This window comes from Anomaloglossus baeobatrachus, chromosome 12, assembly GCF_048569485.1.
Source record: "Anomaloglossus baeobatrachus isolate aAnoBae1 chromosome 12, aAnoBae1.hap1, whole genome shotgun sequence".
NCBI classification, from domain to species: domain Eukaryota; kingdom Metazoa; phylum Chordata; class Amphibia; order Anura; family Aromobatidae; genus Anomaloglossus; species Anomaloglossus baeobatrachus.
The window spans coordinates 24,702,978-24,727,830 of NC_134364.1; the positions used below are offsets into that span (position 1 = coordinate 24,702,978).

Genomic DNA, 24,853 nt, shown 5'->3' on the forward strand with positions numbered 1-24,853 from the left:
CTGAGGGAACCGGAAGCCCAGAAGATCGGTAGGCTTCGAGAATAGGTTCCTTGATCCACCGAGCCAGGGTTGATTTGGAAGCCTGTGACCCTTTACGCTGGCCAGCGACAAGGACAAAGAGTGCATCCGAGCGGCGCAGGGGCGCCGTACGAGAAATGTAGAGTCTGAGTGCTCTCACCAGATCTAACAAGTGCAAATCCCTTTCACATTGGTGAACTGGATGAGGACAAAAAGAGGATAAGGAGATATCCTGATTGAGATGAAAGGGGGATACCACCTTAGGGAGAAATTCCGGAACCGGACGCAGAACCACCTTGTCCTGGTGAAACACCAGGAAAGGGGCTTTGCATGACAGCGCTGCTAGCTCAGACACTCTCCGAAGTGATGTGACTGCTACTAGGAAGGCCACTTTCTGCGAAAGGCGTGAGAGAGGAATATCCCTCATTGGCTCGAAAGGTGGTTTCTGAAGAGCCATCAGCACCCTGTTCAGATCCCAGGGTTCTAACGGCCGCTTGTAAGGAGGGACTATGTGACAAACCCCCTGCAGGAACGTGCGTACCTGTGGAAGTCTGGCTAGGCGCTTCTGAAAGAACACAGAGAGCGCTGAGACTTGTCCCTTAAGGGAGCCGAGCGACAAACCTTTTTCCAATCCGGATTGAAGGAAGGAAAGAAAAGTGGGCAAGGCAAATGGCCAGGGAGAAAAACCCTGATCAGAGCACCAAGATAAGAATATCCTCCACGTCCTGTGGTAGATCTTGGCGGACGTTGGTTTCCTAGCCTGTCTCATAGTGGCAATGACCTCTTGAGATAACCCTGAAGACGCTAGGATCCAGGACTCAATGGCCACACAGTCAGGTTGAGGGCCGCAGAATTCAGATGGAAAAACGGTCCTTGAGACAGCAAGTCTGGTCGGTCTGGTAGTGCCCACGGTTGGCCCACCGTGAGATGCCACAGATCCGGGTACCACGACCTCCTCGGCCAGTCTGGAGCGACGAGGATGGCGCGGCGGCAGTCGGACCTGATCTTGCGTAACACTCTGGGCAACAGTGCCAGAGGAGGAAACACATAAGGGAGTTGAAACTGCGACCAATCCTGAACTAAAGCGTCTGCCGCCAGAGCTCTGTGATCTTGAGACCGTGCCATGAATGTCGGGACCTTGTGGTTGTGCCGGGACGCCATTAGGTCGACGTCCGGCATCCCCCAGCGGCAACAGATCTCCTGAAACACGTCCGGGTGAAGGGACCATTCCCCTGCGTCCATGCCCTGGCGACTGAGAAAGTCTGCTTCCCAGTTTTCTACGCCCGGGATGTGAACTGCGGATATGGTGGAGGCTGTGGCTTCCACCCATAGCAGAATCCGCCGGACTTCCTGGAAGGCTTGCCGACTACGTGTTCCGCCTTGGTGGTTGATGTAAGCCACCGCTGTGGAGTTGTCCGACTGAATTCGGATCTGCTTGCCTTCCAGCCACGGCTGGAACGCCTTTAGGGCAAGATACACTGCCCTTATCTCCAGAACATTGATCTGAAGGGAGGACTCTGGCTGAGTCCAAGTACCCTGAGCCCTGTGGTGGAGAAAGACCGCTCCCCACCCTGACAGGCTCGCGTCCGTCGTGACCACAGCCCAGGATGGGGGCAGGAAGGATTTCCCCTTCGACAGAGAAGTGGGAAGAAGCCACCACTGAAGGGAAGCCTTGGCTGCCCGAGAAAGGGAGACGTTCCTGTCGAGGGACGTCGACTTCCTGTCCCATTTGCGGAGAATGTCCCATTGAAGTGGACGCAGATGAAACTGCGCAAAAGGAACTGCCTCCATTGCTGCTACCATCTTCCCTAGGAAGTGCATGAGGCGCCGCAAGGGGTGTGACTGGCCTTGAAGGAGAGATTGCACCCCTGTCTGTAGTGAACGCTGTTTGTCCAGCGGAAGTTTCACTATCGCTGAGAGAGTATGAAACTCCATGCCAAGATATGTCAGTGATTGGGCCGGTGTCAGATTTGACTTTGGAAAATTGATGATCCACCCGAAACTCTGGAGAGTCTCTAGAGCAATGCTCAGGCTGTGTTGGCATGCCACTTGAGAGGGTGCCTTGACAAGCAGATCGTCTAAGTAAGGGATCACCGCGTGTCCCTGAGAGTGCAGAACTGCTACTACTGTTGCCATGACCTTGGTGAAGACCCGTGGGGCTGTCGCCAAGCCGAAAGGCAGTGCCACGAACTGAAGGTGTTCGTCCCCTATGGCGAAACGCAGGAAGCGCTGATGCTCTGGAGCAATCGGTACGTGGAGATAAGCATCTTTGATGTCGATTGATGCTAGGAAATCTCCTTGGGACATTGAGGCGATGACGGAGCGGAGCGATTCCATCCGGAACCGCCTGGTTTTTACATGTTTGTTGAGCAGTTTTAGGTCCAGAACAGGACGGAAGGATCCGTCCTTTTTCGGCACCACGAACAAGTTGGAGTAAAAACCGTGACCCTGTTGCTGAAAAGGAACAGGGATCACCACTCCTTCTGCCTTCAGAGTGCACACCGCCTGAAGAAGAGCATCGGCTCGCTCGGGGGGCGGAGATGTTCTGAAGAACCGAGTCGGAGGACGAGAGTTGAACTCTATCCTGTAACCGTGAGACAGAATGTCTCTCACCCAACGGTCTTTTACCTGTGGCAGCCAGGCGTCGCAAAAGCGGGAAAGCCTGCCACCGACCGAGGATGCGGTGTGAGGAGGCCGAAAGTCATGAGGAGGCCGCTTTGGGAGCGGTTCCCCCGGCGGTCTTTTTAGGACGTGACTTAGACCGCCATGAATCGGAGTTCCTCTGATCCTTCTGAGGCCTTTTGGACGAGGAGAATTGAGACCTGCCCGCGGACCGAAAGGACCGAAACCTCGATTGTACCTTCCGTGGTTGAGGTCTGTTTGGTTTGGACTGGGGTAAGGATGAGTCCTTTCCCTTGGATTGTTTAATGATTTCATCCAATCGCTCACCAAACAGACGGTCGCCAGAAAATGGCAAACCGGTTAAGAACTTTTTGGAAGCAGAGTCTGCCTTCCATTCACGCAGCCACATGGCCCTGCGGACTGCCACCGAATTGGCGGATGCTACCGCCGTACGGCTCGCAGAGTCCAGGACAGCATTAATGGCGTAGGACGCAAACGCCGACGCCTGAGAGGTTAAGGACACCACTTGCGGAGCAGACGTACGTGTGACTGCATTAATCTGCGCATGACAAGCTGAGATAGCTTGGAGTGCCCATACGGCTGCGAATGCTGGAGCAAAAGACGCGCCGATAGCTTCATAGATGGATTTCAACCAGAGCTCCATCTGTCTGTCAGTGGCATCTTTGAGTGAAGCCCCATCTTCCACTGCAACTATGGATCTAGCCGCCAGTCTGGAGACTGGAGGATCCACCTTGGGACACTGAGCCCAGCCCTTGACAACGTCAGGGGGGAAGGGATAACGTGTATCCTTAAGGCGCTTGGAAAAACGCTTATCTGGACAAGCTCGGTGTTTCTGGACTGCCTCTCTGAAGTCAGAGTGATCCAGAAACGTACTCAATGTACGCTTGGGAAACCTGAAACGGAATTTCTCCTGCTGAGAAGCTGACTCCTCAATTGGAGGAGCTGGGGGAGAAATATCCAACACCTGATTGATGGTCGCTTTAAGGTCATTCACTATGGCGTCACCTTCAGGTGTATCTAGGTTGAGAGCGGCCTCAGGATCAGAATCCTGATCTGCTACCTCCGCTTCATCATCCAGAGAGTCCTCCTGCTGAGACTCCAAACAGTGTGATGAAGTCGAGGGAATTTCCCAGCGAGCCCGTTTAGGCGGCCTGGGACTGCGGTCCGTGTCAGAGACCTCACCCTGGGACCTATGGGTCACCCCAGGAGCACTTTGCTGCTCCAACTGAGGGGGGCCTGGGGTCAATGATTCAACAGTGCCCGTGGCCTGAGTCACCGGTCTGGACTGTAAGGCTTCTAGTATCTTAGCAGACCATTTATCCATACTCTCAGACAGTTTGTCAGCAAATACTGCAAACTCCGTCCCTGTCACCTGGACAGTGGTAGCAGGTGGTTCCACCTGGGCCACCAGTAGCAGAGGCTCCGGCTGAGTAAGTGCCACAGGGGCCGAGCATTGCACACAATGAGGATCGGTCGAACCTGCCGGTAGTATAGCCGCACATGAGGTACAGGTTGCAAAGTAAGCCTGTGCTTTGGCACCCTTGCTGTTTGCGGACGACATGCTGTTGTCTCCTCTGAGTACAATCCAGGAGGGTATATAGCCAAAAATCAACAGTGCGACCGTACAGTGTAAATGTATAGCATATAAGCATATATATATATGTACACTTCGGCACTCAGTGGGGCCAGCACCCAGGTGCTGCTTACCGACCGCTCAAAGCGGTTGTGTGATCACCAGATTCCCTTGCCTGGGCCTCCCAGAGCCGTGTTGTCTCTCCTCTCCAGCGTCAGAAGTGCTGACAGGAATGGCTGCCGGCGTTCTGTGGGGAGGAGGGGGCCGTGGGCGTGCCCTAGAAAGTGCGGGAATCTGATGCCCCACTGTGCTGAGTGAGGGGGGAGGAGGATACAGAGTATGCTCCAGCCCTCAGCGCTGACGTCCTGTGCAGCGTCCCGCCCTTCCCCTGACTGGCAGGCCTGGGGGCGGGAATATGCGATACTAGGCCACAAAAGCCGGGGACTAAAGTTATAAGCGCGGCCGGCAAATAAGCGCGGCCGGCGCGGTAGTCCCCGGCGCACTAACACACCCAGCAGTGCTGCAGTGTGTATGGCACAAGCGCTCCATGCGCGGTCCCCCAGGGGGACACAGAGTACCTCACAGTAGCAGGGCCTTGTCCCTGACGATACCCGGCTGCTGTCCAGCAGATTCCCCAGGGGCTGCGGAGGGAGCACGGTCCCCGTGCCTGGAGACCGATTAGGATCCCACTTCACCCAGAGCCCATTAAGGGATGGGGAAGGAAAACAGCATGTGGCTCCTGCCTATGTACCCGCAATGGGTACCTCAACCTTAACAGCACCGCCGACCAGAGTGGGGTGAGAAGGGAGCATGCTGGGGGCCCTGTTATGGCCCTCTTTTCTTCCATCCGACATAGTCAGCAGCTGCTGCTGACCAAGATGTGGAGCTATGCGTGGATGTGTGCCTCCTTCGCACAAAGCATAAAAGAAGGGAATTTTGTTTACTTACCGTAAATTCCTTTTCTTCTAGCTCCAATTGGGAGACCCAGACAATTGGGTGTATAGCTTATGCCTCCGGAGGCCACACAAAGTATTACACTAAAAGTGTAAAGCCCCTCCCCTTCAGCCTATACACCCCCCGTACTGCTACGGGCTCATCAGTTTTGGTGCAAAAGCCCGAAGGAGGAAAAAATTATAAACTGGTTTAAAGTAAATTCAATCCGAAGGAATATCGGAGAACTGAAACCATTTAACATGAACAACATGTGTTATACAAAAACAGGGGCGGGTGCTGGGTCTCCCAATTGGAGCTAGAAGAAAAGGAATTTACGGTAAGTAAACAAAATTCCCTTCTTCTTTGTCGCTCCTTATTGGGAGACCCAGACAATTGGGACGTCCAAAAGCAGTCCCTGGGTGGGTAAATAATACCTCATAATAGAGCCGTAACGGCTCCGTCCTACAGGTGGGCAACTGCCGCCTGAAGGACTCGCCTACCTAGGCTGGCATCTGCCGAAGCATAGGTATGCACCTGATAGTGCTTCGTGAAAGTGTGCAGGCTCGACCAGGTAGCTGCCTGACACACCTGCTGAGCCGTAGCCTGGTGTCGCAAGGCCCAGGACGCTCCCACGGCCCTGGTAGAATGGGCCTTCAGTCCTGAGGGAACCGGAAGCCCCGAGGAACGGTAAGCTTCGAGAATTGGTTCCTTGATCCACCGAGCCAGGGTTGACTTGGAAGCTTGTGTCCCTTTACGCCGACCAGCGACAAGGACAAAGAGTGCATCCGAGCGGCGCAGGGGCGCCGTTCGAGAAATGTAGATCTTGGCGGACGTAGGTTTCCTAGCCTGTCTCATAGTGGCAATGACCTCTTGAGATAATCCTGAAGACGCTAGGATCCAGGACTCAATGGCCACACAGTCAGGTTGAGGGCCGCAGAATTCAGATGGAAAAACGGCCCTTGAGACAGCAAATCTGGTCGGTCTGGCAGTGCCCACGGTTGGCCGACCGTGAGATGCCACAGATCCGGGTACCACGACCTCCTCGGCCAGTCTGGAGCGACGAGGATGACGCGGCGGCAGTCGGCCCTGATCTTGCGTAACACTCTGGGCAACAGTGCCAGAGGAGGAAACACATAAGGAAGCCGAAACTGCGACCAATCCTGAACTAAGGCGTCTGCCGCCAGAGCTCTGTGATCTTGAGATCGAGCCATGAATGTTGGGACCTTGTTGTTGTGCCGTGACGCCATTAGGTCGACGTCCGGCATCCCCCAGCAGCAACAGATCTCCTGAAACACGTCCGGGTGAAGGGACCATTCCCCTGCGTCCATGCCCTGGCGACTGAGAAAGTCTGCTTCCCAGTTTTCTACGCCCGGGATGTGAACTGCGGATATGGTGGATGCTGTGGCTTCCACCCACAGCAGAATCCGCCGGACTTCCTGGAAGGCTTGCCGACTGCGTGTCCCACCTTGGTGGTTGATGTAAGCCACCGCTGTGGAGTTGTCCGACTGAATTCGGATCTGCTTGCCTTCCAGCCACTGCTGGAACGCTTTTAGGGCAAGATACACTGCCCTGATCTCCAGAACATTGATCTGAAGTGAGGACTCTTGCTGAGTCCACGTACCCTGAGCCCTGTGGTGGAGAAAAACTGCTCCCCACCCTGACAGACTCGCGTCCGTCGTGACCACCGCCCAGGATGGGGGTAGGAAGGATTTCCCCTTCGATAATGAAGTGGGAAGAAGCCACCACCGAAGGGAAGCTTTGGTTGCCTGAGAGAGGGAAACGTTCCTGTCTAGGGACGTCGGCATCCTGTCCCACTTGCGTAGGATGTCCCATTGAAGTGCACGCAGGTGAAACTGCGCGAAAGGGACTGCTTCCATTGCTGCCACCATCTTCCCCAGGAAGTGCATGAGGCGCCTCAAGGGGTGTGACCGACCTTGAAGGAGAGATTGCACCCCTGTCTGTAGTGAACGCTGTTTGTCCAGCGGAAGCTTCACTATTGCTGGAAGAGTATGAAACTCCATGCCAAGATATGTCAGCGATTGGACCGGTGTCAGATTTGACTTTGGAAAATTGATGATCCACCCGAAACTCTGGAGAATCTCCAGAGTAACGTTGAGGCTGTGTTGGCATGCCTCTTGAGAGGGTGCCTTGACCAGCAGATCGTCTAAGTAAGGTATCACTGAGTGACCCTGAGAGTGGAGGACCGCAACTACTGTAGCCATGACCTTGGTGAAAACCCTTGGGGCTGTCGCCAGGCCGAACGGCAGTGCCGCGAACTGAAGGTGTTCGTCTCCTATGGCGAAGCGCAAGAAGCGCTGATGCTCTGGAGCAATTGGTACGTGGAGATAAGCATCCTTGATATCGATCGATGCTAGGAAATCTCCTTGGGACATTGAGGCGATGACGGAGCGGAGGGATTCCATCCGGAACCGCCTGGTCCTTACGTGTTTGTTGAGCAGTTTTAGGTCCAAAACAGGACGGAAGGACCCGTCCTTCTTTGGAACCACAAACAGGTTGGAGTAGAAACCGTGGCCCTGTTGCTGAAGAGGAACCGGGACCACCACTCCTTCTGCCTTCAGAATGCCCACCGCCTGCAGAAGAGCCTCGGCTCGCTCGGGAGGCGGAGATGTTCTGAAGAATCGAGACGGAGGACGAGAGCTGAACTCTATCCTGTAACCGTGAGACAAAATGTCTCTCACCCAACGGTCTTTTACTTGTGGCAGCCAGGTGTCGCAAAAGCGGGAGAGCCTGCCACTGACCGAGGATGCGGTGTGAGGAGGCCGTAAGTCATGAGGAAGCCGCCTTAGTAGCGGCACCTCCGGCGGTCTTTTTAGGGCGTGATTTAGACCGCCATGCGTCGGAGTTCCTCTGATCCTTCTGAGGCCTTTTGGACGAGGAGAATTGGGACCTGCCCGCACCCCGAAAGGACCGAAACCTCGACTATCGCCTCCTCTGTTGGGGTGTTTTTGGTTTGGCCTGGGGTAAGGATGTTTCCTTTCCCTTGGATTGTTTGATGATTTCATCCAATCTCTCACCAAACAAACGGTCGCCAGAAAATGGCAATCCAGTTAAGCACTTTTTGGAAGCCGAATCTGCCTTCCATTCCCGCAGCCACAAGGCCCTGCGTATTGCCACCGAATTGTCGGCTGCAACCGCCGTACGGCTCGCAGAGTCCAGGACAGCATTAATAGCGTAGGACGCAAATGCCGACGTTTGAGAGGTTATAGACGCCACCTGCGGCGCAGACGTACGTGTGAGTGCGTCAATTTGCGCCTGACCAGCTGAGATAGCTTGGAGTGCCCATACGGCTGCGAATGCTGGAGCAAAAGACACGCCGATAGCTTCATAGATGGATTTCAACCAGAGCTCCATCTGTCTGTCAGTGGCATCCTTGAGTGAAGCTCCATCTTCCACTGCAACTATGGATCTAGCCGCAAGTCTGGAGATTGGCGGATCCACCTTGGGACACTGAGTCCAGCCCTTGACCACGTCAGGGGGGAAGGGGTAACGTGTATCCTTAAGGCGCTTGGAAAAACGCTTATCTGGACAAGCATGGTGATTCTGGACTGCCTCTCTGAAATCAGAGTGGTCCAGAAACATACTCGGTGTACGCTTGGGAAACCTGAAACGGAATTTCTCCTGCTGAGAAGCTGACTCCTCCACTGGAGGAGCTGAGGGAGAAATATCCAACATTTCATTGATGGACGCAATAAGATCATTCACTATGGCGTCCCCATCAGGAGTATCAAGGTTGAGAGCGGCTTCAGGATCAGAATCCTGATCAGCTACCTCCGCTTCATCATACAGAGAGTCCTCTCGCTGAGACCCTGAACATTGTGATGATGTCGAGGGGATATCATAGCGAGCTCACTTAATCGGTCTGGGGCTGCGGTCCGTGTCAGAGACCTCACCCTGGGATCCATGAGACACCCCGGGAGGACATTGCTGTTCCAACTGAGGGGGACCAGGGGGCAATGATTCCACAGTGCCCCTGGCTTGAGATGCCGGCCTGGACTGCAAGGCTTCTAATATCTTAGCCATAGTCTCAGAAAGTCTTTCAGTAAAAACTGCAAACTCCGTCCCTGTCACCTGGACAGTGTTAACAGGTGGTTCTCCCTGGGCCGCCCTTAGCAGAGGCTCCGGCTGAGAAAGTGCCACAGGGGCCGAGCATTGCACACAATGAGGGTCAGTGGAACCTGCCGGCAGTATAGCCGTACATGCTGCACAGGCAGCATAGTAAGTCTGTGCTTTGGCACCCTTGCTATTTGTGGATGACATGCTGTTGTCTCCTCTGAGCAATACAGGAGGGTATATAGACAAAAATCAACAGTGCACCATACAGTGTAAAGTATAGTCTATAATCATGTAATCTATAAGTACACTTCTGCACTAGTGGGGCCAGCACCACAGGTGCTGCTTACCGCCTTCGCAAAGCGGTTGTGTGGGCACCAGAAATCCTGCCTGGGTCTCCCTGAGCTTGTCTCTCCTCTCCAGCGTTAGCAGAGCTGAGAGGAATGGCTGCCGGCGTCCTGAGGAGAGGAGGGAGCCGTGGGCGTGACCCAGAAAAGTGCGGGAACTGGTGCCCCACTGTGCAGAGTGAGGGGGGTGGAGTATGCAAAGCATGCTCCAGCCCTCAGTGCTGCCGTCCTGTACAGCGTCCCGCCCTTCCCCTGACTGGCAGGGCTGGGGGCGAGAAGAAAACGAGACTAGGCCGCAAAAGCCGGGGACTCGAGTTATAAGCGCGGCCGCCGTATAAGCGCGGTCGGCGCGGAAGTCCCCGGCGCACTAACAGTCCCAGCCGCGCCGTAGTGATAACCATGGCAGCGGCGGTCAGCGCGGCAGTCCCCCTACACGAACACACTCAGCGACGCTGAAGTGTGTAATGGCACAAACGCAGTCAGCGCTGCTGTCCCCGGTGCACTAGCACACCCAGCAATGCTGGAGTGTTGCTGTGCGCGGTCCCCACGGGGGCACAGAGTACCTCAAAGTAGCAGGGCCATGTCCCTGAACGATACTCGGCTCCTTATCCAGCAGAGTCCTCAGGAGCTGTGGATGGAGCACGGTCTCCTGTGCCTGGAGACCGAAAAGATCCCACTTCACCCAGAGCCCTAATTGAGGGATGGGGAAGGAAAGCAGCATGTGGGCTCCAGCCTCCGTACCCGCAATGGATACCTCAACCTTAACAACACCGCCGACAAGAGTGGGGTGAGAAGGGAGCATGCTGGGGGCCCTGTTATGGGCCCTCTTTTCTTCCATCCGACATAGTCAGCAGCTGCTGCTGACTAAGCTGTGGAGCTATGCGTGCATGTCTGACCTCCTTCGCACAAAGCATAAAAACTGATGAGCCCGTAGCAGTACGGGGGGTGTATAGGCTGAAGGGGAGGGGCTTTACACTTTTAGTGTAATACTTTGTGTGGCCTCCGGAGGCATAAGCTATACACCCAATTGTCTGGGTCTCCCAATAAGGAGCGACAAAGAAACTGAGGAGCCCGTGAGGCACGGGGGGTGTATAGGCAGAAGGGGAGGGGCTTTACACTTTTAAGTGTAATACTTTGTGTGGCCTCCGGAGGCAGAAGCTATACACCCAATTGTCTGGGTCTCCCAATGGAGCGACAAAGAAATGTTTTTTAAATCGCTAACGAGATGTTGTTGGGGTCACGGAATTCGTGACGCACATCTGGCCTCGTTAGCAACGTCGTTGCGTGTGAAACGCAGGAACGACCGTTAACGATCAAAATTACTCACCTTATCGTTAATCGTTGACGCATCGTTCCTTTCCCGATTATCGTTGTTGTTGCAGGACGCAGGTTGTTCGTCGTTCCTGAGGCAGCACACATCGCTATGTGTGACACCGCAGGAACAAGGAACTTCATCGTACCTGTGGCCGCCGGTAATGAGGAAGGAAGGAGGTGGGCGGGATGTTCCGCCCGCTCATCTCCGCCCCTCCGCTTCTATTGGACGGCTGCCGTGTGACGTCGCTGTGACGCCGAACGAACCGCCCCCTTAGAAAGGAGGCGGTTCGCCGGCCACAGTGACGTCGCAGGGAAGGTAAGTCCGTGTGAGGGGTGTAAGCGATGTTGTGCGCCATGGGCAGCGATTTGCCCGTGACGCACAAACGACGGGGGCGGATACATTCGCTAGCGATATCGATACCGATATCGCAGCATGTAAAGTGGCCTTTAGGTTTTCTTTTTATCATTGGACAATACAACTGATCGGACATCATGACGATCAAAGAGAGAGGATGATTACGAATGCCAGAACTGTATTTTTATTATTAATAATAGTTTTTATTATATTTTAGTGGTAAAAAAACAAAAAAAGAAAAATGTTGGTTTGTACCCATTTCAAACACCTGTAATCTTTTACTTTATTTTTTATTTATTTATTTTACTTTGCAAACTTCTTTTTTTTATTGATACTTTTTCAATCGCTTTTTACTGCATTTGTTTTGAGGTGACCCCACCCCCAAAAAAATGGCACCATATTGGATAATTAATGTTATATTTCTATAAATCAAACTTTTATGGTCACAATGTTACTAAATAGGTTTAATTTTTTTTATCACTTTATTCTTGAACTGGGAAAAGAGAAGCAATGCAAAGTTTTATGTTTTTAAAACATTTTCTCTTCAATTTTAATTAATAATTATTCACCCCCCCACCCATACAATTTGAAACTGTGATCATTTGCACTGTATGCTTCAATAAAACAAATGACGATCAAAGATGGCGGCGATAGGGGCCTTAAGTAGTTCCCTAAAGCCATGATAATCCATCAGCGCCTGGCGATTCCGTTGCGAACGGTCCAGTTACATAATTTGCGCAAGTTCCAGAAATTGACACTGGCATTTACATGGTTAAACAGCAGTGATCAGGGGTAGCTCTGGTCGCTGCTGTGCCTGCTGTATAACACAGCTGGCGCCTGCAGTTTAATATGTAGGCCCAGCTCCTGAGCCCGCTCCGTAAATCAACACACCTGTGACATTGAGTTACTAATTTGTCATTCCTCTTAGAAATTTTGGGATTTCAGACACTTAAGATAAGCCAGTGTGGGGTCCGTCTCAGGGATGATCAGCGCAACTAAGTAGTTGTGGCGGTCCTTGATTACATGGGCATGTAGCTTATCCACAAGGGCGGCTGTACCTGATACGTCAGCTTATCCCATTCTAGTACATAGGACTGAGCCCCAGTACCAGGCACAATCACATCCATATGGCACAGAGTCTTTGTAAACAATGAAGGCGAATGGTTCTCTCAGGACAACCACGGCCCCTTCAGTGTATGGATGGGCAGGGATCCATGAGATCATACCCCAACTAATATTCCTGAGCCCAATCCCCTATTACTCCTTCCGGCTCTGAAAACGAGAGCGGTACGACTGCGTATGAGGTTACCGCTCCATCCAGGTCTATGGAGCGGCAGCGGTAATGTAAGGTTCGATCCCAACCACAATGAGATGGATAAAAGGTCTCCTCCTCATGATTTGTGGGACCTCCAGCCCTCATAAATTTATAATGGCCAATATGGCCGCATCATCACAGACAGTGGCTCTATGTAACGAGGATGAAGATGGCCATAACTCACCTGTGGCAACGAGTCGATGCTCTGACCCCGGAGCTTCACCACGGTCTCTGAAGAGCTGGAGGTTGACGAGTTTACTTCTTTTACTACTAATCCTACAAAAGAAAAGGAGAGCCTGTCTTATTACTACATACATGCCAGATTCATACATTGCCATCACATGGCTACCATGGCATCGAGAATATAAGCCACAGAGAAATTATTCTCAGACCGCTAGGACCCCAGACGTAGAGATCCCAAGAGGCGGTCACTTTCCATATAAATCAGATGACGTTTCATGGTTCCTTTTATTGATTTCAAAAGTGGGCGATTATGCATGTGTGACCGTTGCTCCACCAAAAAAGGGTTAGTCCAGGAAAGGTGGTGGCTTTGTTTCAGAAACAGTGCCACACCTTCTCACAGGTTGGGTATGGTATTGCAGCTGAGGCTGCATTCACTCTATGGTAAGAGAAATATACCATACAATTCCCCAGTGAGACCTAATAGTGATGGAGAAGTACATGTTGTAAGAGAAATGAACCTTCCCGAAATAAAGCCACGTATTACACACATAGAAAAAAGTGCTCTGAAAAACGCACCAGAATATCCATTTGTTTGCTGCGAGATCAACATGTCTTCCGTGATGTAGATACACAGGTCAGGACTGACATCCAGAGGCAGATCCATGTCCTTCGGGTCGTCCACCAGCATCTCGATCTCTGCAGGAAAAATCACGAGATTTTGTTTATTGAAGATACCAATATATTTATATAAGGCTCCTCCGACCAAGTCTTCTTTCTTCTGTTTTGCATCCTCTTTCTGGCCAGGTCTTCCAATCACTAGACCACACGATGCCACGCAGGAGCTAGTAACTCACTGCGCCCCTTGTGACGTGAGACCCAGATAATGGAAGACCAAGTCGAAAAGAAGATACAAGACAGGAGAGCCAATCGTAGGACTGGCAGTTACATAAGTAAGGAGCAGGGGAGAGGGGAGTATACTTTTTTGGGGGGCCAATTTAATAAGCATTATATTTTATACTAGCTGTACTCCCCGGCTTCACCCAGGTTAATAACTGCTGTTAACAAAATAGAATGTATTAACAAAAATGTATTCTGCACACAAAAACCACAAAACAAATAGATATGTAATTATGTCTGTCTCCCCCTCTGTATATATCGCTCTGTCTCTCTCTCTCTTTGTCTGTCTGTCTCTGACTGTCTATGTCTCTTTCTCCATCTGTCTCAATCTCTTTCCCTGTCTGTCTATCTATCTCTGTCTCTTTCCCTGTCTGTCTCTTTCCCTGTATGTCTATTTCCCTCTCTTTCCCTGTGTCTTTTTCCCTCTCTTTCCCTGTGTCTCTTTCCCTGTGTCTCTTTCCCGGTGTCTCTTTCCCGGTGTCTCTTTCCCTCTCTTTCCCTCTCTTTCCCTGTGTCTGTCTGTGTCTGTCTCTTAACCTGTCTCTCTCTTTCCATGTCAGTCTGTCTCTTTGTCTGTGTCTGTCTCTTTGTGTCTGTCTCTTACCCTGTCTGTGTCTGTCTCTTTCCATGTCTGTGTCTGTCTCTTACCCTGTCTGTGTCTGTCTCTTACCCTGTCTGTGTCTGTCTCTTTCCCTGTCTGTGTCTGTCTCTTTCCCTGTCTGTGTCTGTCTCTTTCCCTGTCTGTGTCTGTCTCTTTCCCTGTCTGTGTCTGTCTCTTTCCCTGTCTGTGTCTGTCTCTTTCCCTGTCTGTGTCTGTCTCTTTCCCTGTCTGTGTCTGTCTCTTTCCCTGACTGTGTCTGTCTCTTTCCCTGTCTGTGTCTGCCTCTTTCCCTGTCTGTGTCTGCCTCTTTCCCTGTCTGTGTCTGCCTCTTTCCCTGTCTGTGTCTGCCTCTTTCCCTGTCTGTGTCTGCCTCTTTCCCTGTCTGTGTCTGCCTCTTTCCCTGGCTGCATTGTGACACGCCAACATTCCATATAAGGGCGTGGCCATTCGCTTTAATGGAGGCAGGTTTTTTGGCGAATAACTGTAAAGCGTGGGGTTAAAATTTCCCCTCGAAACATAGCCTATGACTCTCTCGGGGTCCAGACGTGTGAGTGTGCAAAATTTTGTGGCTGTAGCTGCGACGGTGCGGATGCCAATCCCGGACACACACACACACACGCATTCAGCTTTATATATTAGATTAAGTCATTTCATGAATACAATATGCAGGCGCTGGACACATTAGCATCATGTCTTCAAACAGAACTTATGCAACTTTCACATAGTTCTGAGTAAAGCTTGATGGATCATATTGACTGATAATGGGGTTTGTCAGGTACCCGTGGCGGTTCCTGTATTTTTTTTTTCTGAATAATCGTGGTGCAAACCAAAAATGGGAAAATTTAAATAAATGAATGACTTAATGAATGAAAACAGTCTTAGTGATTGTTTAGTGTTTAGTGATTGTTTCCAGGCGGCACTCACTCTCACCTGTGACATACTGGTGACGTATTCCAGTGATATCTACAACGCTTTCTGAGCACGTAATGCCAGTAAAGTGTTTATAGGACAGTTTACCGTGTCCTAATAAAAGAATTGGACCCAGTTGCAGATCTGCAGCCTCGCTTCACACCGACTTTTGGTTACGCACGGTCACAATGAAATCATGATGATTGATTAAAATGAATTCATTCTCTGGGAGTCAATCAATGCGAATCAAATTTCCTCCCCCTGGATTTGAGTAAATCTATCATATCAGGTTTCTCTAATCTCCAGCTCGAGGCCAATGTTTTGTTATGTCGGGGCCCATGTCTGCAGTGTGGATGTGACGGAGGCGGCAGGGCTATCGCTATAGATTACCGTCATCCTGCGAGTCATCCTCCAGCCTGTCCTTGCCGGCGCTCTCTGCCCCGGAGGTGTGGGAGCTGCTGTGAGAGGTCATGGAGCTGCAGGTTTTCAGCTTGCGGTGCAGTGACGTCCCGGAGAAGCTATCCTCTACTCCGATGTCCCTGTGCTTGGTGTCCGCCTCTATCCCTGAGGTGTGCGAGCTGCTATGACTGGCCGTGGAGTGCCGGGAAAGCCGCTTGTGTTTCACACTCCCTGCGCTGCTTCCACTCGCCCTTGACCTCTTCTCCAGCTGATCCATGTCCTGATCCAATGTGTCGCTGATGTACGACTCCCTGTATTGCTTTTTCTCTGTAAAATTAATTACAACACATTCTCATTTTTACAGAAATTATCTTCATGTAGGATATTAGTAGCATCACCTAAATGTCCCAGCTAACTATGGAATGGCACCGCCATAAGAGATGGTGTCGTACAGTACATCGCTTATGGCTGATGATGCAGGCCTGCACTAAGCTACCAATTTTATAAGGTTGTGTCAGATCTGGTGGAAATGTACTTGTGCACTATCCAAGAATGACTGGGAAACTCATAGGAAAAGGGGAGGGGGATCTTCTCGCAGGTCTGTAATATGGGGGGGGGGTCTAGTCTAGGGTCTGGAAATACATGGGGGGGTCTAATTTAGACTCTAAACAGGGGCCTGTTTTGGGATCAGTATTTTTCAAGCGGTCTGTATTTTTTTAATGAAGTTTGGTTTGGGGTCTGTATTTTTAGAGGGTCAGATATTGGTTCTCTATTAGTTTAAGCAATCTTGGAGAATCATATATGTATGGGTCTGTAGGTGTTTAGGGGGATTGGTCTGGGGTCTGAAGGTGTTTAAGGGGTCTGGTATAGGGTCTGTAGGTATTTAAAAGGGACTCATCTGGGAACTGTAGGTTTTTAGGGGGTCTGGTCTGGGGTCTGAAGTTGTTTAGGGGATCTGGTCTGGGGTCTGAAGTTGTTTAGGGGCCTGATCTGGAATTTATAAGTGTTTAGGGGATCTGGGCTACAATCTGTATTTGTTTATGGGATATGAAGCAAGCAGGGGAAGAATCCAGCTCAGACTCCAAGGATTTGAATAAAAGTAATTTCTTCACAATGTGAACAAAACAATTCACCTAATAGCCAGAGCCGCGTCGAGAAGGGAGCCCCTAGGGCTGCTCTCAATAGATGCAGAAAAAGCATTTGACCGTGTGCATTGGGAATTCATGAACTCAGCATTAAGACAAATTGGTTTAGGCCCGAACTTTGTGAGTAAGATAATGGCCTTGTACTCTAGACCGTCGGCCCGAGTTCGGGTTAACGGGGCCCTCTCGGATCCGGTGGAAATCAGAAACGGTACCCGTCAGGGGTGCCCTTTATCCCCCCCTTCTATATGTCATTGTTATGGAGCACCTTGCAGTGGCCATTAGATAGAACCCCAATGTACACGGTCTGAGCATTGGAGACAGGGAATTTAAGACGGCTATATACGCAGATGACCTCCTGCTCTATACGTCCCAACCTCTGGTCACATTCCCTTCACTACTAATAGAATTCGAACGATTTGGAAATTTGAGCAATTTTAAAATAAACTATTCCAAAACAGAAGCGCTAAACATCTCCCTTAAAATAGAGGAAGTCGCCCTACTAAAAGAAAAATTCCCGTTTCGATGGCAGGCATCCTCAATAAAATATTTAGGGGTAACGATCCCATCTAATTTGGGGACACTTTATTCCCTGAATTACCAAGTCTTATTAAACAGAACCCTAAAAGATATGGAAGAGTACAACAAACGACTCCTTTCGTGGTTCGGCCGCGTAAACACATTCAAAATGGACATACTACCACGATTCCTTTACATCTTTCAGGCGATACCTATAAATCCCTCTCCGGCCTTCTTTAAGACATTGAGGTCCGCACTGGTTCGCTTTGTGTGGAAAGGGGGAAAACCAAGGATCAAATATCAGACTTTGATGCGACCCAAACAGAGGGGGGGAGCCGGATTGCCTGATTTACGTAACTATCACCATGCTGTCCTGGTGGCTAGGTTGTTAGACTGGCATTTTCACCGGCAGACCAAGCAGTGGGTGGCACTAGAGCAGCTTTATTCCCCAGTTCCGCTTGGGGCACTTCCCTGGCTATTACCAAAAGAGTTGGAGGATGTAAGGAGACAGGTGGAGCCTGGTGGGATTTTGCTCAGGGCGACACTGGAGGTATGGGAGGCCACAAAGCTGAAAAGCGGCCTGATTGGCTCGCCCACTCCTCTGATGCCTTTGTTCGGCAATCCGGGCTTCCCTCCGGGCTGTACGGTGGAGAGATTTCTGGGCTGGCAACAAAGTTTGGATATCAGACTGGGGCAGATATTACAGGGCAGAGACTTTCCCCTTTTTGAAGACTTTCAGGCCGCGTTCCCCGGATTGAGATTGAGGTGGCTCGAATACATACAACTTCACTCCTTTGTGCGATCCTGGCTGGGTGGGAAGAGGCCCCCCTCCCCGGATACGTCCACCCCATTTGAACACTTATTCCTGCAGAGTTTGCCTCCGACGCACCAGATCTCCCTCATTTGCAATATGATGAACAGGAACCTCTATTCTGAGGACCCCAGTTACATTGGAAGATGGGAATCGGAATTAGGTTTCAGCCTTACTGAGGATGAAAAACGAAAGGCGTATGTGTTCTCCCACAAGATCTCAGTAGCATGCAATGCCCAGGAAAAGAGCTTTAAGCTACTGGCAAGATGGTATCAATGCCCGGTCAACCTCCATAGAGCCTTCCCTATGGTCCCGGAGGAGTGTTGGCGCTGTGGCTCAGACAAAGGTACGCTGCCACACATTTGGTGGGGTTGTAACAAACTATCCAACTTTTGGACTCAGGTGTTTGCGACCTACAACCAAATGGCAGGAGAAAGCGTAACTCCTTCCATTAAGATCGCCCTTCTGCCTATTTTACCCGGTTCACTGGGATGCCAAAAGAAGTGCCTGTTGCGGTTCTGTTTGATTGCGGCCAGAGCAGTCATTCCACGACACTGGAGGACCACAGTGACCCCCGGAATAGGGGAATGGCTGACAGAGTTAACGCATCTTTGTCACATGGAGGAACTCTCCTCTTGGGTATCGGGCACAAATGAGAAGTTTACCAAACTATGGCAGCCGTGGATACTGTTCAAGGAGTCCCCTGCATTCAGGAGCCTGTTCTAGTGACAGTGCATAAACAACCCCCGTCTTACCTCCCTCCCGCAACCCCTTGTATAAGTCCCTTCCTTTTCCTTCTCCCCTCTCTTTCTATTCTGCTATCTACTCACTCTACATCTTGACCACTTTTCTAGTAAGGTTCTTCATATAGACAGACGGGTCTAGCCGTTTGGAAGTAAAAGGTGACAAACAGTAACCTATGGATATGGAATAATCACAGATAACCTATCAAAACACGGGTGGAAATACATTCTTGTCAGCAATGTATTATGTAGATTGTATAAACACCAAGGGTAGCGGCCCACCTACGGAACTTGAAGTGGCTAATATTCTCTTATTTTTCTCTCTGTATGCTTGTTATGTTTAATCTGTTTCTGTTATGGAAATCTTTAATAAAAACTGATTGGTTAAAAAAAAAGTCATTTCTTCGTTTCAACTTTGTTAAAAAAAATATATCCAAAAAGGTATAATAACACCGGCTGATGACACTGACAGATGGTTGATGATGAGAAAAACTACACGTTTCGGCGGTCTGCCTTCATCAGGTCATAGACTACCTTTTTGAATATATTCTTTTTAACAAAGTTGAAACGAAGAAATGACTTTAATTCAAATCCTTGGAGTCTGAGCTGGAGCCTTCCCCTGCTTGCTTCTTGTCTATATACGGCTGGCTGCCGTGAACCGTGCTGGGACCAAGGATACCTATTTGGAGGAACTAATCAGGCTGACTTCCACTGTGGTGAGAGGTTCAAGTACTCTGTGTCTACAATTGTTTATGGGATCTGCAGGTATTTAAGGGTCAGATCTGGGGTCTGCAGGTGTTTATGGGTCTGTAGGTATTTGTATTTAGTGGCTCTGGTCTGTGGTCTTCAGGGGTCTGGTCTGAGGTCTGTGGTTGTCTAGTGGGTCTTGTTTGGGGTGTGAAGATGTTTGGGGTTTGGTCTGGGGTCTTTAAATGTTTAGGGCCTGGTCTTGGGTTTGTAAGTGTTTTTAGGGGATCTTGTCTGGGGTCTGTAGGTGTTTATGAGGACTGGTCTGGGGTCTGTAGATATTTAGGGGGTCTTGTCTGGGGTATGAATATGTTTGGTTGTCTGGTATGTACATGTTTAGGGGTCTGGTCTGGGGTTTGTAAATGGCTAGGGGGTCAGGTCTGGTGTCTGAAGGTGTTTAGGTTTAATACAGTCTGTATTTGTTTACAGGGTATACTTCAAGGTTTAAGGGGTTGACCTTCGGTCTTTATGTGTGTAGGGGATTACACAAGGACTCTATTTGTTTAGGGGGTCTGGTCTGGAGACTACATATGTTTAATGATCCACTTCTGAGGTCAGTCTGTATTTTGGAGGTCTTGTTTAAGGTTTTTATATATAGTTAGAGGGTCTGCTGCATAATCTGTTTTATTTTAGTGGGTGCTAAAGTAGTTCTATTTACCATTTTGGATCCATATGGTGAATGCTGCTGTGCCCCAATGTAAATGTTGGTTGCTGGTGTGACCCCCTATAAATGGTGATTGCTGGTGTGACCCCCTATAAATGGTGATTGCTGGTGTGACCCGGTGATTGCTGGTGTGACCCCCTATAAATGGTGATTGCTGGTGTGACTCCCTGTAAATGGTGATTGCTGGTGTGACCCCCTATAAATGGTGATTGCTGGTGTGCCCCCCTGTAAATGGTGATTGCTGGTGTGACCCATTATACATGGTGATTGCTTGTGTGACCCCTGTAAATGGTGATTGCTGGTGTGACCCCCCTATAAATGGTTGGGGGGTAAAGCTTAAAAATACCGCACTGTGTGCTGTGGATGCTTTCTATTCCCTTCATATTTCCCTCCTCAAAAGTTATTAAGTTATAAAAAGGGAAACCCAGCTCCGCACTGGAGAGAGCAGATACCAAAAAGTGTTTTTATTGGTCTGGGGTCATGGTGGCCATTCAGCTGGGTCTGAAAATGAGCTGTATACTAGGGGACAATGTCTCTGACATTAATTGAGATGTCCTGAAAGAGACAAGCCTTTTAACAAGGGGCTCAGAGTGGACGGGTGTCACTCAACTTCCCCCTAAATATAATTTAGAATCAGATAATATAATTCTTAAACCTCCAATGATTCTATTGATGACCCACAAATCAGCGGCATGATCTGAGCCCGGCAGCCGCTCATCCGCTGGGCGCTGACCCGTCTCACCTTCGTTTTCCTCCAGTTTCCGGACCTGCCTCAGGACCGGCTGGAGGTTCATGTATAATCGATGGCTATTGCTGAGCAGCTGCAGGAGGTGTCGGGAGCGCAGGGAGCAGCCCGTGTAGTACATTAGTTTCCTGGCCGAGGGTAATCCGTCCGGCAAAATTTCAAACTTCTTTCCCTGTGAAGATACGTCACATAGTTATAATGTATCACCGCAGGGCAGGGAACGATTGTCATCCCCAATATAATGATTGTCATCCCCCCCCCCGAGTGGAGATGCTGCCCTTTGACCACAGGGAGCACAGTGACAACTACACCTCACAGGTGAGCGAGGCTCAGTGTGAACAGGTACGGCCTCATTAAGTTGTGATGAGCTGTAATCCCGCCATCGTGTGGTGCTGACAGCTCCTTTGTCGGGGGAGCACCGCCATCATACATAATGGATGATCCGCCAGGCTCATTATGTTACGCATCCAGCTGCCGTGTACTCACCACAAACACTAACTTCCCTACGTTCGTCCAGGGGAAATCATAGAGAAGCTGCTTCTCATCGCCCAGACTCTACAGAAACAAAAGGGATATAAAAAGGTCAAATTAATAAGAATCCACACACCTCAGTCATACGAGTCCTGAAATACTCTGCGCTGCGGCCATCATTTCCATAATCTTCAAAACAACGTCTGTATATGTATTTCCAACTGGATGGACACTGACCTGGAAGATCTGGATTCCTCTTAGCGTAAGTCCAAGGATCAATGAGGCTTCTACCTCCCTCTTATCCTAAAATGCAAGAATTTTGCAAACTTAGCAAAGTATAAGCAAAAATCTGAAATCGTGTCCTTTATAAAAGTGTGCGGTTCACCAAGGCTGCAAATTACAGATCTGATACCGGCAGATTCTGTTACTTATATGTCCACATGACAACACTTCCTGACCCATAATCAGGTGGCTCAGCTCATCCTCGTCACAGGCACATTGTATGCATCAAAATCACAATCCGCATCCTTACTGACTTGATTAATAGCCTCTATGTGCAGACACTGATGGTAAAATGGAACTTCCTATTGGTAAGGCAGGAAGTGTTGTCAGAGGGCCATGACTGCAGAGGAGCAGCAAGCAAATATTAGATTTTGGAGTTTGTTTTGCACTTTATATATGGTAATACTTCCGTGTATATATGCATGTCTGTGTTCTTATACGTGGTATAATGGTGTGCACCCTCACCGTCCTATAACATCACTATTAGTAACATTCCTGTGCTGTGAAATGTAAAGACTGTAGATTACCATGTATGACAATACTGTATACATTATCCCTGTGACATCACTGTGTGTATTATCCCTGTACTGTGACATCGCTGTATGTATTATCCCTGTACTGTGACATCGCTGTGTGTATTATCCCTGTACTGTGACATCACTGTGTGTATTATCCCTGTACTGTGACATCACTGTGTGTATTATCCCTGTACTGTGACATCACTGTGTGTATTATCCCTGTACTGTGACATCACTGTGTGTATTATCCCTGTACTGTGACATCACTGTGTGTATTATCCCTGTACTGTGACATCACTGTGTGTATTATCCCTGTACTGTGACATCACTGTGTGTATTATCCCTGTACTGTGACATCACTGTGTGTATTATCCCTGTACTGTGACATCACTGTGTGTATTATCCCTGTACTGTGACATCACTGTGTATTATCCCTGTACTGTGACAGCACTGTGTGTATTATCCCTGTACTGCGACATCACTGTGTGTATTATCCCTGTACTGTGACATCACTGTGTGTATTATCCCTGTACTGTGACATCACCGTGTGTATTAACCCTGTACTGTGACATCACTGTGTGTATTATCCCTGTACTGGGACATCACTGTGTGTATTATCCCTGTACTGTGACATCACTGTGTGTATTATCCCTGTACTGTGACATCACTGTGTGTATTATCCCTGTACTGTGACATCACTGTGTGCATTATCCCTGTACTGTGACATCACTGTGTGTATTATCCCTGTACTGTGACATCACTGTGTGCATTATCCCTGTACTGTGACATCACTGTGTGTATTACCCCTGTACTGTGACATCACTGTGTGTATTACCCCTGTACTGTGACATCACTGTGTGTATTATCCCTGTACTGTGACATCACTGTGTGTATTATCCCTGTACTGTGACATCACTGTGTGTATTATCCCTGTACTGTGACATCACTGTGTGCATTATCCCTGTACTGTGACATCACTGTGTGTATTATCCCTGTACTGTGACATCACTGTGTGCATTATCTCTGTACTGTGACATCACTGTGTGTATTATCCCTGTACTGTGACATTACTGTGTGTATTACCCATGTACTGTGACATCACTGTGTGTATTATCCCTGTACTGTGACATCACTGTGTGCATTATCCCTGTACTGTGACATCACTGTGTGTATTACCCCTGTACTGTGACATCACTGTGTGTATTATCCCTGTACTGGGACATCACTGTGTGTATTATCCCTGTACTGTGACATCACTGTGTGCATTATCCCTGTACTGTGACATCACTGTGTGTATTATCCCTGTACTGGGACATCACTGTGTGTATTATCCCTGTACTGGGACATCACTGTGTGCATTATCCCTGTACTGTGACATCACTGTGTGTATTATCCCTGTACTGTGACATCACTGTGTGTATTATCCCTGTACTGTGACATCACTGTGTGTATTATCCCTGTACTGTGACATCACTGTGTGCATTATCCCTGTACTGTGACATCACTGTGTGCATTCCCCCTGTACTGTGACATCACTGTGTGTATTATCCCTGTACTGTGACATCACTGTGTGCATTATCCATGTACTGTGACATCACTGTGTGTATTATCCCTGTACTGTGACATCACTGTGTGTATTATCCCTGTACTGTGACATCACTGTGTGTATTATCCCTGTACTGTGACATCACTGTGTGCATTATCCCTGTACTGTGACATCACTGTGTGTATTATCCCTGTACTGGGACATCACTGTGTGTATTATCCCTGTACTGGGACATCACTGTGTGCATTATCCCTGTACTGTGACATCACTGTGTGCATTATCCCTGTACTGTGACATCACTGTGTGCATTCCCCCTGTACTGTGACATCACTGTGTGTATTATCCCTGTACTGTGACATCACTGTGTGCATTATCCCTGTACTGTGACATCACTGTGTGCATTATCCCTGTACTGTGACATCACTGTGTGTATTATCCCTGTACTGTGACATCACTGTGTGTATTATCCCTGTACTGTGACATCACTGTGTGTATTATCCCTGTACTGGGACATCACTGTGTGCATTATCCCTGTACTGTGACATCTCTGTGTGTATTATCCCTGTACTGTGACATCACTGTGTGCATTATCCCTGTACTGTGACATCACTGTGTGCATTCCCCCTGTACTGTGACATCACTGTGTGTATTATCCCTGTACTGTGACATCACTGTGTGCATTATCCCTGTACTGTGACATCACTGTGTGCATTATCCCTGTACTGTGACATCACTGTGTGTATTATCCCTGTACTGTGACATCACTGTGTGCATTATCCCTGTACTGTGACATCACTGTGTGTATTATCCCTGTACTGTGACATCACTGTGTGCATTATCTCTGTACTGTGACATCACTGTGTGTATTATCCCTGTACTGTGACATTACTGTGTGTATTACCCATGTACTGTGACATCACTGTGTGTATTATCCCTGTACTGTGACATCACTGTGTGCATTATCCCTGTACTGTGACATCACTGTGTGTATTACCCCTGTACTGTGACATCACTGTGTGTATTATCCCTGTACTGGGACATCACTGTGTGTATTATCCCTGTACTGTGACATCACTGTGTGCATTATCCCTGTACTGTGACATCACT

At 49.4% G+C, this 24,853-nt stretch overlaps 1 protein-coding gene across 3 annotated transcripts in view; it reads right to left on the minus strand.

Annotated features, from left to right (window-relative positions):
* Nucleotides 1–24,853, minus strand: part of FRMD6 (FERM domain containing 6) — a 191,890-nt gene that overhangs the window by 4,390 nt on the left and 162,647 nt on the right. For all 3 annotated transcript variants that reach the window (XM_075330780.1, XM_075330779.1, XM_075330778.1), the window contains exons 8-13: nucleotides 21,638–21,703; nucleotides 21,416–21,484; nucleotides 20,927–21,101; nucleotides 15,550–15,885; nucleotides 13,329–13,448; nucleotides 12,754–12,845 (exon numbers count right to left, since the gene is read on the minus strand). In XM_075330780.1, the coding sequence (XP_075186895.1) occupies nucleotides 12,754–12,845; nucleotides 13,329–13,448; nucleotides 15,550–15,885; nucleotides 20,927–21,101; nucleotides 21,416–21,484; nucleotides 21,638–21,703 (858 nt within the window). The remainder of the gene's footprint in view (nucleotides 1–12,753; nucleotides 12,846–13,328; nucleotides 13,449–15,549; nucleotides 15,886–20,926; nucleotides 21,102–21,415; nucleotides 21,485–21,637; nucleotides 21,704–24,853) is intronic.